A 13,833-nucleotide genomic window follows, 5' to 3' on the forward strand; every position below is an offset into this window, starting at 1 on the left:
GCCCACGCCTCCTCCGGGGACTCGATGTAATGGTGCCGGTCCTTGTATGTCACTCACAGGCGCGCAGGCTGCAGCATTCCAAACCTGACCTGCTTAGCATGAAGCACCGCCTTCGTCCGGTTGAACCCGGCCTGCCGCTTAGCCACCTCCGCACTCCAGTCCTGGTAGATCCTCACTACCGAATTCTCCCATTTACTGCTCCTCTCTTTCTTGGCCCAGCGCAGCACACACTCCCGGTCACTGAATCGATGGAACCGCACCAGCACTGCCCTCGGGGGCTCACCTGCCTTGGGCCTCCTGGCCATCACTCGATGAGCTCCCTCGAGCTCCAGGGGCAAATGGAAGGACCCCGCTCCCATCAACGAGCTCAACATCGTGGTCACATACGCCGGGAGATCCGACCCCTCCGCCAGGCCCAGGATCCTCAGATTCTTTCGCCTCGTGCGAACGTCCAGCTCCTCCAAGCGGTCCTGCCACTTTTTATGAAGTGCCTCGTGCAACTCCACTTTCCCATCGAGGACCACGGCCGCCTCCTCTCTTTCACCGGCCTGCCGCTGCAACTCCCGAATAGACTCCTCCCAAGCCGCCTGGGTCCCAAGCAGCTTGGTCGTAGTTGCATTCATGGAGTCCAGCAGCTCAGCCTTCAGCTCAGCAAAACAACGTAGGAGCGAGGCCTGTTGCTCCTGCGCCCACTTCCACCAGTCCTCGGGTGTTGCGCCGGCCGCCATTTTGTTTTTCTTCCCCCTTTTTTTGGGGGAGTTGCTGCAGCCTTTTTCACCATATAGTGTGGGGCAAGTTCTTCCAGGCACCTTCCTCCACCGGGATGCGTAGAAACAGCGCCGTTTGGGGCCCTCAAAACGGCCCAAAAGTCCTTAAATAGCGGGAGCGCCGGCCGCCATTTTGTTTTTCTTCTCCCGTTTTTTTGGGGGAGTTACTGCAGCCTTTTTCTTCTTCCCACTCCGGGTGAGCACCATATAGTGTGGGACAAGTTCTTCCAGGCACCTTCCCCCACCGGGATGCGCAGAAACAGCGCCGTTTGGGGCCCTCGAAACGGCCCAAAAGTCCCTAAATAGCGGGAGCTGCCGAACATGCGGCTTAGCTCCGCATAGCCTGCAACCGGAAGTCCTACCCAGGCAGTCATTCCTATCGCACACTCCCATAATGATGTAATTTGAAATTACTTCCAATATTACCATTTTACGTTCCACATCAGCCATTCTAATATTCTTTGCATGCCATTTGCCTACTGAACTGGAAACAAACTATAGGTGAGCTCTGTTAGCTTTGAATATTTATCCCTCCAGCTGATTACCTGGTCATGATCACATTGCTTTGTGTGGAAGCTTGCTGTGCTTAAATTGGCTACCGGGTTTCCAATAGTGACTACACCATGGCAGTATTTAATTTGTTGTAGTGTTTTGGTATATCAAGGGATTGTGAACAGTGCTGTATAAATATAAACTCATTTGTCATTGGGCAAAATCTTTAAGCGTGTTATATTGGATGCTGCTGGTTTATCCTGCAGAGTACTGTGTTTGTACTTCAGTGGTTCTTTCAATGGGCTTTTGATGTTTAGAAAAAACAGATACGAGTTTGAGATAGATTTTTGAATCGAAGCTGCAAAGAAAGTCCGGACTGAGAATCTTCCAGGATAAAATCAAATTTGGCGCATGATAAGAAACGGATTGATCGCTTGGATATTTTGATAGTTTGGGTTTACCTTCTAAACATTTTATACTCCGTGATATGTAATCTTTTGAATGGTGTTCTTGTACTTGGGCTAGCGTATTAATATTTACTGGTGGAAATATAGTGTCACTTAAGTGACTACTGTAGAACCCCTGCAGTGCAGAAGGAGATAATTTGGCCCATCGAGTCTGCACTAATCCTCTGAAAGAACACTCTACCTAGATCCACTCTCCCACCCTATACTCGTAACACCACCTAATGTTTGGACACTAAAAGGGCAATCTAGTCTGGCCAATCCATCTAACCTGCATATCTTTGAACATGGGAGGAAACCAGAGCACCCGGAGGAAACCCACGCCGACACCAGGGGAACTCCACACAGTCACCCAAAGTTGGAATTGAACCGATGTCCCTGGAGCTCTGAGGCAGCAGTGCTAACCACCCTGTCACTCTTATATTTAAATACTTTATTTGTTGTAATATGCTTTGGGGTGGTGGGAAAGGCAGTGGACAGGTGACGTAAAATTGGGTCAGAGGTAGATTTTAAAGACCGCCTTAAAGGAAGGAGAACTTGGGAGAGAATCCAGAGCTTAGTGGCCAGAAAGCTAAATGTAGGGTTACAATGCTGGAGTGATTAAAATTGATCATGCACAAGATATCAAAATTGGAGGACTACAGAGAACTTGGAGAATTATAGAGTTAAGGAGGGGTGAGGCCATCGGGGAAATTGAAAATTTATAATTTTACAATCAAGATGCTGCAGGATTGGGAACCTAATATAGATCAGCAAGGAAATGGGTGATGGACATTTATATAAATGCATGTTTGTTCCTTGTTATTACAAAGAATTAATCTCTTGCAACGGCCATGTAATGATTTTAGCCCATTTTCTAGCACATCAGGGATATGGTGACATTTACAGTGAGATTTAATAGAAGTATTGAAATCATGAAGGGTTTTGCTAGAGTAAATAGGAAATGTTTTCGCTGACATGAAGGGCAATAACCAGAGAATACAGATTTTTTGAAAAGAAACTATATCAGAATAAGTTACTTTAACACAGTTGAGTTGTTACGATCTGGAATACTTTGCTTGAGAGGCTGATTGAAACAGACTCAGTAGTAACTTTCAAAAGGGAATTGAATGTATACTTAAAAGTGAGAAATTTTCAGAGCAGTAGGAATAGAGCAGGGGAGCGAGACTAATTGGATATCTCTTTCACAGAAGGAGCCCAATGGGCCAAATTTCCTCCTCCTGGGCTATAAGGTTCTGTGATTCAGCCCAACGAGCAAAAGATGTTATTGCAGTTTTGCGAGAAGACCTTCTCATGACTGTCTTAATTTGATTTCACGGTTTGTCTTTTTGGAATTTGTGTACTGGCCTGTAAACAGGAACTCACAAGATTTGTCCCATGAGCTTTGTAAATTTGGACAAAATACTCTTTCTCTCTCTCTCTCTCTCTTTCCCCACCCCCCCCCAAAAAAAAAATACCCAGCCCAGCAGTTCTTGTAGAGAAGATATCCTTGGTACAGATCTCCATTCGATTTTTCATTGAATTAGAATGCCTAGCTCAATGCAAGCAGTGTTCTATTAACACAGATCTGCATTGCCCATCAGTGATGAGCATACATGTTGATCAAATGACCTGCAGATTTCAGTTGAGTAGGTAAAGGTCATGTAAACAATACTCTTAGAATAGTTGGTAAATCTGTAATATTGGAAGTAATATCGAATCACACTATTATATGTGTGATGGGAATAACTCTGTATGCCTGGAGTCGCATTACATATTCAATTATTCTGCCGCCTAGACCGGTTTCTGCTGTACTCACCTCTGATTGATTGAGGCTGCCAAGCTAAAAGCTGCAGTATTTGCACTTTCCTTCCTGATTCAGTTGGACCTTGAAAGTGCTTCTTTATCAGTATGGCTTCCCATCAGTCGCCTACCAAAGTTTTTTTGGGTGAGATGGATTATGCAGTTAATTAAACCAATCTTTGGTAACACTAAAGGATTTACCGGATTATTGCGAGGTCCAGCATCCAATAATGACTGGCAAGATACTTTGTGTTCCAGCACAAAAAGCTGATGCTAACTTGCCTCTTGTTTCAGCCTGGTGCTGATTTATTGCCGAATCATGGAATCAGTACAGAAGGAGACTCTTTGGCCCATCAAGTCTGCACTGACCCTTTGAAAGAGCATTCCACCACAGTCCACTCCCACACCCTATCACAAAACCCTTAACCTAACCTACACATCTTTTGATATTAAGAGGTAATTTAGCTTAGCTAGTCCACCTAACCTGCGCATTTTGTACAGTGGGAGGAAACCCATGCAGACACGGGGAGAATGTGCAAACTGCACACAGTCACCCAAGGTCGGAATCAAACCCGGATCCCTGGCACTGTGAGTGCTAACCGCTGAGTGAAGATATTGGTCAAATTCTCGGGTATTCACTCACCAACCATTTGGAGTCTCCTTGTTAAAGCTGCACTCTGTTCCTCACATGGTTTTCTTCCCTGTTTTCGGCACAGTAAATAATGCAGAACAGAATTACAGATATAGTAAGCTACTGTCTTAGCTTTAGAACATAGAACACACAGTGCAGAAGGAGGCCGTTCGGCCCATCGAGTTTCAGGGGCAGCACGGTAGCATGGTGGTTAGCATTAATGCTTCACAGCTCCAGGGTCCCAGGTTCGATTCCCGGCTGGGTCACTGTCTGTGTGGAGTCTGCACGTCCTCCCCGTGTGTGCGTGGGTTTCCTCCGGGTGCTCCGGTTTCCTCCCACAGTCCAAAGACGTGCGGGTTAGGTGGATTGGCCATGCTAAATTGCCCTTAGTGTCCTAAAAAGTAAGGTTAAGGGGGGGTTGTTGGGTTATGGGTATAGGGTGGATACGTGGGTTTGAGTAGGGTGATTATTGCTCGGCACAACATCGAGGGCCGAAGGGCCTGTTCTGTGCTGTACTGTTCTATGTTCTATGAGTCTGCACCGACCCACTCAAGCCCTCACTTCCACCCTATCCCTGTAACCCAATAACTCCTCCGAACCTTTTTGGTCACTAAGGGCAATTTATCATGGCCAATCCACCTAACCTGCACGTCTGTGGACTGTGGGAGGAAACCGGAGCACCCGGAGGAAACCCAAGCAGACGTTAAAATGGAAGATTAACGATCTCCGTGCCTTTGCAAAACATCTCTTCACACAGAAGATTCTCTTGTCAATTTGAGGTTGTAACCTGTGCACTCCGTGGGTTGGGGGTGGGGGGTGGAGAACCTTTGTGCAATAGTGCAATATTGGTTAAAATCCAATTACTGAGCTCTGAAATGGTTAATTCACTGTGCAAATGCATATGCCAAAGTGAGGGTATAGCCATTGGGACACACTGTGAACATAGTTTTAAACTGTAACAATTTGCATTTATGTAAATAATCTATTAGTGTCACAAGTAGGCTTGTATTAACACTGCAATGAAGTTACTGTGAAAAACCCCTAGTTGCCACACTCCGGTGCCTGTTCGGGTACACAGGGAGAATTCAGAATGTCCAGTTCACCTGACAAGCATGTCTTTTGGGACTTGAGGGAGGAAACCGGAGCACCCGGAGGAAACCCACACAAACACGGGGAGAACATACAGACTCCACACAGACAGTGACCCAGGGCTGCACGGTAGCATAGTGGTTAGCACAGTTGCCTCACAGTTCCAGGGTCCCAGGTTCAATTCCCGGCTTGCGTCCCTGTCTGTGTGGAGTCTGCACGTTCTCCTTTTCTGTGTGGGTTTCCTCGGGTGCTCCGGTTTCCTCCCACAGTCCAAAGATGTGCATATTAGGTGGATTGGCCATGCTAAATTGCCCTTAGTGTCCAATGGGGTTGCTGGGTTACAGGTATGGGTGGGGCGGAGTTGTGGGCTTAAATGGGGTGCTCTTTCCAAGGCCAGTGCAGGCCCGATGGGCCGAATGGCCTCCTTCTGCACTGTAAATGTCTATGAAAGCCGGGAATCAAACCTTGGGGACCCTGGCGCTGTGAAGCAACAGTGCTAACCGTGCAAAACATCTCCAGTTGCTTCACAGGAGGTATTGGCACCCATGGCCAAATGTTTAGTCAACAAGGTTAGTGTTTTAAAATGTGGAAAAAGAGTGGAGAGATTCGGAGAGGGGATTCCAAAGCTTAGGACTCGAGCCATCCAAAGACAGCTACCAGTGCTGTGTAATCTGGGAATTTCCAAGAGGCCTGGATTGGAAGAATGCACAGTTCTATAGGACAGAAAGACATTAGGAGTAAGGAAGGGGGTGAGGCTACAGAAATTTGAAAACCATGATTAGAATTATTTAAAAATAGAGAAACCAGGAGCCAATGTAGGCCATCAAACACAAATGTTGATGGGTGAATGGGGCTGGGTGCGAGTTAGGAGATGGACATTAGTGTTTTGGTCAACTCAAGTTAGGGAAGGATGCTAGATGCAAAGCCTTGTCAAACATGGTTCAAGATCAGGTAGAATCTCATTATTGGAAATTATCCGATTCACCCCCATATAGAAGCTGTGGGGGGAGAAACGGTGTAAATAGCAGAGCCAAAAGGCAATGGGCTGGACTTAATGGGGCATCATAGTACCCACACCACTGGCTAAATAGTCGAATGCCAGCCACAATCCTGATAGTGGCTACACAACCATTTAACACCAGGTGGAATGTTAATTAGTTGTCTTCAGGACTTCTGCCCCTCTCAGGAGGAAGTTCTGCCTTAGAGTAAAGATGGCCAGCAGCTCTGTAGTTTCAGCAGCATCTGTGGGAACAGTGGCCACAGCTGGGACAACAGGCAATCTTGCCATGCTGAGGAGCCTAAGTAAGACTGGGGTCACTCTGGAGCCAGGTTAGTTGACCCCAGTGAAGGGGGTGAGGGGCTGGGTCTGTGAGGCAGAGGGTGTTAAAGGATGGGGCAGTGGCATGGGGACGTTGCCTCTGATCAGCCTGGGGGCCTACAAAAGAAGTTGTAACTGCCCTGCCCAACACCAACTCATGTGCTCAAACCTGCCAGGCAGGTGGGGCCCTTAAGTGGCAAATGGCAGGCCTCCCCTATTAAATTGAAGTAAAAGAACCGATGGCAGGTATGTGATGGGTATGGATTATTTTGCGTGCGACCTCCAAGCACGCTGACAGAGGAGCGTGCTATACAGCACAATGGTTTCAGTCTCCCTAATATCTAATTATAGAGACAATTGGACATAGTGCATACCCAGTAAAAGGGAGTATTTATTATTCATGCCCCAGTGTTGTGATGAGATGGATATTGTTGAATTATGATTGCGATGAGACTCGCTTGCACTTCTCTCTGGCTGTTTGTGGAAGGACGGCCTTGTGTTTACAAGCTTAACTTTTTAAATCTTTTATCAGTTTAAATTGAATTTACTCCCAACTGTGCAGTAATTGCAGTCATATGTAGGAACGACAATTTGTTCCTCCTTTTGTCCATTTGTTGTTGAAGCCTTTCACCATAAATATTTTCAGAATATAAGTAGTACAGTGAATCCATCAATCAGGGAATCCAAGCATATTTCAAGAGATAGAGAGGAGCATAACGTATGGTATGGCAATCTAATGGTTTTGAACTGAACTATGAACCAGGAGTCCCACTGCAGAAAGTTATGAAATTGAATTCAATAAATCTACTCATTTGTGGCTGGCTGCAGGGCAGTTTACCATGAAGCTGTTAAATCATTGTGACTTGGTTCACTCATCCTTCATGAGGTGGGGATCTATTGTCCTTGCCTGGACTGGCCTACTTTGACTCTGGTCCCAGCTCATGTGGTTAACTCTTGATGAGCTCAAGACAACTCGGGTTGGGTAATGACCGTATGTGCAATGCACATGATTCTCCCACCACACTCCCTGCAATGTATTGTATAGGACATGCATGCTACCTTGTTGAAAGTCATTAAGACCCATAATGTGCACAAGTCATACTCCAAGTAGTCAGTGCCCATTTAGGATGTCAGTAAAAGTAACCATGAAGCTTATTAGATTGATGTTCAAAATAAATCCTCAAATGATGCACTAATGCTCTTCAGGGAAGGAAATCAGCTGTCCATTTTTTCTATTCATTTACAGGATGTGAGCATTGCAGACTAGGCTGCTATTTGTGGCCTGTTCAGCATTTATTGCCTTGCCCTAACTATCCTCGTGAAGCCTTCTTGACGGCTGAGTGGTTTGCGAGGTAGATTCAGTCATGGTTAAAAATTAATTGCATTGCTGTAAGTCTGGAGTCAGATGTCGACTAGACCAGATAGGAATGGCTGGTTTCCTTCCATAAATGCTGACATTATGAGAAATGTACAGAACCATAAGGGTTAATGTTATGTCCGTTTCAAACACTAGAGGGAGCAAGATGCAGACCTATATAAAACATCAATGCTGAGCCTTCTAGGAGAGAGTTGAGGAGAAGGTTAGCGAACAGACTGTAGGAAAGATAGTGTGAGTAAGAGCAAATCATTGTTATTGCATTAGTGTAGAGATTAGTGATAGATGAGTGTAGATAGTATGATTATTGTCAATTGTTTATTATATAGAAGTAAGAGTCTAATTCAATTAAGGAGTGTAAATAAATCTTTAGCTTTGTTTAATATAAAAGCTAGTTGTGGTCTTTGTGAACCCCTATGCCAACCATCCTAGGATCTGAACTACACAAAGATCACCACAAGGGCCATTAGTAAACCAGGTAGGTTTTTACAATTGATAGTGACATGGTCACAATTACTGGTACCTACTTTTATTTCAGATTTACCTAACAGAATTAAAATGGGATTTGAATTTGTGTCTCTGATCAGTAGTCCTGGCCTCTTGATTTCTAGACTGCTCCTATTACTACTATTCTGCCGTTCCCATAATCTTGTCTGGTCTGGCTTATAATATAGCTTCAGTCCCACACCATTGCTGACTCCTTTGAAATAGCCTTGCCAGCCACTTGCTTGTATCACCACATCCTCAGAGTGACTATGGACAAGCAATAATGGCAGCTTTGACAAATACAAATCCCAAAGATGTTTGAAAAATATAATACTATGCCATTTTAGTGACATGGAAGGCTAGTAATGTGGGGGAGTGCCATGGATTTGTTTGAATATTTAAAAAATTTCTTGAAGCTATGCAATTCTTGTACTTTTTACCTGACGGCCTCATAACTGCCAGAATTTTAATAGATTTCATGAGTCATTGCCTGCTCCAGTACCACCAATCTAATTAAAAGAATGATTTATGGTGTTTTTTTTAATATCTCGCTATTTAAAATTCAGGTGGGATAGCTGCGCAGCAAGTCTTGTCGGTGCTGCAGTGTGAAATGTAGACTAGACTACAGAATGCACCTTCGTATTGATGCCCTTCTTCCTGCTCTGTTTCCTGGCAATGGCCGCTGTGCAGACTAGGCCCATGAGTTTATTGCAGCCTCTGCTGCCAATCCTGAAGCAGTTCAATTCAGTTCTGGAAAAGCAGTGCATCCTATTGTTACTGTAAGAAAGGAAGAATTATTATTTGAAATACATAGAATATACAGCCCAGAAACAGACCAAACTGATCCATGCTGATGTTTATGCTCCAAACAAGTCTCCTCCCTTGTTCTCTCTCTCCCTTTATGAATATCCTTCCTTTCCTATCTCCTCCATGTGTTTATCTAGCTTTCCCTTAAATGCTATTGACCTCATCTGCTCCTAGCATTCTAACTATTTCCTGGGTTAAAGATATTTCTTCTGATTTGCTTATTGGATTTGTTAGTGACCATCTTGTATTTATGGTCCTTCGAATTGGACTCCGCGACTCGTGGGAACATCATCATAAAAACACAGGAGGCCATCAGTCCATGGAGACTAGCTCAGCTCTCTAGAGCAATGTGGTCACTCCCATTCTCCCACTCTCTAACCATAGCCCTGCAAGTTTATTTCCCCCAAGTGTCATCTGATTTCCTTATGAAATCATTCACCATCTCCACTTCCACCACACTTGTACATAGCGAGTTGCAGGTCATTACCACTCGCGATGTAAGGAGAACAGCCCCAGCATCTCCAAACTAACTTTATAGCTAAAATCCCTCGGCTCCAGAACCATTCTAGTTAATCTCCTCTGCACCCTTTCAAGGACCCTCGCATCCTTCCTCAAATGTGGTGACTAGAACTGGGTGCAACATTCTAGTTGTGACCTAACCAGAGCATTAGAAACATCCAGTATGACTTCCCTGTTTTGTACTCCATATCTCCATTTATGAAGTGTATGACCTTGTCTGCTTTGCTAACTATCTCAATATGTCCTGCCACCAGATGAACCACCAGTCTTCTCTGTCCCTGAACACATATTAGAACCCTCCCATTATGTAAATATTGTGTCTCCTTAATACTTCTGTCAGAATGCATCACTTCAAACTTCATTGCATTAAATTAAACTGAAAGTGACAATTCCGAAGGTGGAGCCTCTTAGAACAGTACAGCACAGAACAGGCCCTTCGGCCCTCGATGTTGTGCCGAGCAATGATCACCCTACTCAAGCCCACGTATCCACCCTATACCAGTAACTCTACAACCCCCATTAACCTTTTTTTTTCAGACACTAAGGGCAATTTAGCCTGGCTAATCCACCTAACCAATCCATCTTGCCAAGTTTACATGACCCATCCTTCTAATATAACTCTTTCAGCCCTATTATCATTTTGGTGAATCTGCACTGCACCCCCTCCAAGGCAAGTATATCCTTCCTGAGGCATGATGCCCAGAGCTGACCCGAATCCTCCAGATGGGGTCTGACCAAGCTTTATACAATTGAAAAATCACTTCCTCTCCCTTTGTATTCCAGCCCCCTTGAGATAAAGGCAAACATTCCATTAGCCTGTTGTCTTTTCGCTAAGATGAACATTTCCTTTCAGGAACATAAATAATAATTGTTGAAATTAGCAGACTATTTTTCCCCATATTTTATAAACAAAACCTAATACAAAGATTACAAGTTAGTGGGGAAACTGTTAAAACAATTAAATGTTCAAATGCTTTTAAAGACATGATTTATTTTTGCACTGACTCCTTGATTTAGTTCTGATCACTCCATGTTCTTTTTATGTGTTAAAGTATTTGAATTGCCTAATACTTGAATTGAGCAATACTTGAATTGAGCAATTAAAGAAGAACTTAGTGAAAATGTATTTTTTGTATAATCTTTCTGAATCTGTGGTGTATTTTTATATTCTATAACTTTATTTAGGTGGTCTACAAAACTCCTTAACAAAATGAATTGCACTATGCTATTCTGCTTTTGATGGCCATATTTTAATTTAATTCCTATGATTGCAATTATTGTCCATCCCTAGTTGCCCAGAGATTTTGATATAACTGTGGACCTTGCTCGGCCACTTCAGAGGGCACATAAGAGTTAACCAGATTAGTGTGAGGACTGGAGTTAAATATAAGCCAGACCAAGTAGGTTGCCAGATTTTCTTCCTTCCCTAAAGGACATTAGAGAACCAGTTTATGATAATCCAACTAGTTAAACTGAATTCAATTTTTTAAATTGCATATTAGGACTTGGATCTCTGAATCACTTGTCCAATAACACTGTATTATCAAAGCATGTCACACTCTGCTTTGGGCTACCTATAGTTTGAACTTTAAATTCTGTTCCTGTGGTTTTAATACGGCAGTGTGTGGCCACCTGGGTTGGCCACTTCCTGACTTTAAAATGGAGGTCCGCTAAGAATGCAGGGAGAAATGGACAGGCACAGGGAAGGAAGCAGATGCAAAGCTTCCTGTGTATTAGAACTTGCAGAAACCCAGACAGCACTGAAACTAACAACCATCTACATATTGATGAGCGATCCCCGGGAACAATTGTGGCCATTAACGTTGATAATAAAATCCATGTCTTTCGTGTGCATTGGATGATTTTATCTGCTGTGTGAAAGTAGGTTAGCTTTCATCTGCTTAAAAGTATGTTTTATTTCCCCCAATCGTGGTTTTGTAAACCCTCCCCATTTAGAGTAATTGGGTACTCTAAATTTATTTTTAAAAAACAAAAATAAAAAGATAAGATTAGTGGAAATCCAGAACACACTTCCCCAAAGTTCTGGATACTGGAGTTCAATTGAAAATTTCAAAATGTGATCAATGCATTTTTGTTGGGTAACGGTCGGGGAATAAAGGTGGGTAAATGGGTTCAAGGTACAGATCAGCCCTCACCTACCAGTAAATGAATGGCAGTAAAGATTGGAGAGGCTGAATGGCCTGCTCCTCTATGTAACATTATAGGCTGCATCAGGAAACTAAAAACTGATCAGCGTATTCTCTACACCTACATAGATGGGCACATGTACACAGGTACATGCATGCACAGATATGCATGTAGACACACGCACAGACACGTAAAGGCCTTATTTTGATACGGGTGGAGAATACTTTTGAATGAAAAATTGTTGGAGTATTTGTGAATGGAATCAATTTGAAAATGACATGTTCACCTATTCTGGTTGGGAGGTAGGATTTGAGGGCTTCTCAAGGATGTAGTACTGGGCAGGAGTGTATGGCAGCTGTTGGTTAGCAGTGTGTGAGGGCTGTTGTTTAGCAGCGTACAGTGGTGCGCAGTTTCTCGTAGGTTTTCTGCAATGATTCGTCTGATCTTCTAGCCTACGTTTGGGGGATGCCCTCCCCTGAAAAATTGTTTGTCTTGTTTGGGGATCCTTCCAGTTACTTCAAGAGATCTGTCCTGAGGGACAGTAAAATATTGCAGCCCTTGTGTCTTCACCCTATGATTACTGTCTCTGAGTCAGAGTGTATCTTCACAGTTTAACTTGCAATTTGTGCAATTAGCACCTGTTCATGAACTAGCAGGGGACAAATGGGATAAATGACCTCCCTCTCTGCTCTATATTCTGTAATATGTATTTTTAACTCTCCCTTTCAATCTTTTGCTCTTTGATTCCTTACAGATGAGCACCATGCCAGGACTACCCACTCGGCCCTGTTTCTACGATATTGACCTTGATTCGGAAACAGAGCGGATTACAGGATTGTTCTAAAGGCAACAGCTATGAAACCTCAGGTATTGCTTCCCTGATGCACTCTTATCCTCAGAAAGTGACAGAAAACATTATCCTTCATGTTAAATACCCTTGGCTTATATTCCCTTGAGTTTAGAAGATTATAGGGTGATCTATTTGACGTTTTTGATAAGAAGGCAGGATCTAATAGATACAGAGAAGCTGTTTCCTCTGTTGGGGAAATCCAGCTCAAGAGGGTGCAATTTTATTTAAAATTTGAGTCCAGTCATTCAGAAGGGAAATCAGGAAACACATTTTCGCGCACACAGTAGAAGAAATGGGGAACTCTCCCTCAAATGTGGATGATGGAGGCCATTGGAGCACTCAAGAATGAGATCAATAGATTTTTGTGAGAATAGGGTATTGGGTGAATGATGTTTAGGTGTACATCAACCATGATCTAATTGAATGGTGGAGCAGGCCACAGGGCCTGAATAACTGTTTCCAGTTCCTTCGGTCCAGAAGTAAAGCGACTATCTAACCCACTGCATCATCTAATGCGCATGAGCCAGGACGGCATGGTGGCTCAGTGGTTAGCACTGCTGCTTCACGGCGCCGAGGACCCGGATTCTATCCTGGCCCCGGGTCACTGTCTGTGTGGAGTTTGTATATTCTCCCAGTGTCTGCATTGGTCTCACCCCACAGCCCAAAAATGCAGGTGAGGTGAGTTGGCCATGCTAAATTATCCCTTAATTGAAAAAAAAAAATAGAATTGGGTACTTTAAATTGATTTTATTAAAATGAACATGAGTCTAAAACATAAAACTGTCCCTAGTTTAGAACTATGTTTTGCAACAGTCAACAAGACCCAAGAATGGTCAGCTTGGAAGAAAATAAAACTTGAGTTGGAAAAAAAAAAACTTGACATCCGGTTTTATGTAGACCAAAGTGAACAGCGCCGTTTTCAAGACACACAACACATCAGGATTTCTTCTCAATATTCAACTCCTGGCTATTGGGTAGTTCCTTGCCCTTTATTGATTGGTAAATTCTCTAGAGTTCTTTTTTAGAAATAAATTTAGAGTACCCAATTATTGTTTGACGTGGCAATTTAACGTGGCCCATCCAACTACCCTACATATCTTTGGGT

General features: G+C 43.6%; 1 protein-coding gene across 2 annotated transcripts in view; it reads left to right on the forward strand.

Moving 5' to 3' along the window:
- Positions 1–13,833, forward strand: part of mthfd1l (methylenetetrahydrofolate dehydrogenase (NADP+ dependent) 1 like) — a 218,083-nt gene that overhangs the window by 193,734 nt on the left and 10,516 nt on the right. For both annotated transcript variants that reach the window (XM_038805377.1, XM_038805387.1), the window contains exon 27: positions 12,633–12,745. In XM_038805377.1, coding sequence (XP_038661305.1) covers positions 12,633–12,722 — 90 coding nt within the window. In that variant the 3' untranslated portion in view covers positions 12,723–12,745. The remainder of the gene's footprint in view (positions 1–12,632; positions 12,746–13,833) is intronic.

The sequence above is a fragment of the Scyliorhinus canicula genome, chromosome 1, assembly GCF_902713615.1.
Source record: "Scyliorhinus canicula chromosome 1, sScyCan1.1, whole genome shotgun sequence".
Classification (NCBI taxonomy): domain Eukaryota; kingdom Metazoa; phylum Chordata; class Chondrichthyes; order Carcharhiniformes; family Scyliorhinidae; genus Scyliorhinus; species Scyliorhinus canicula.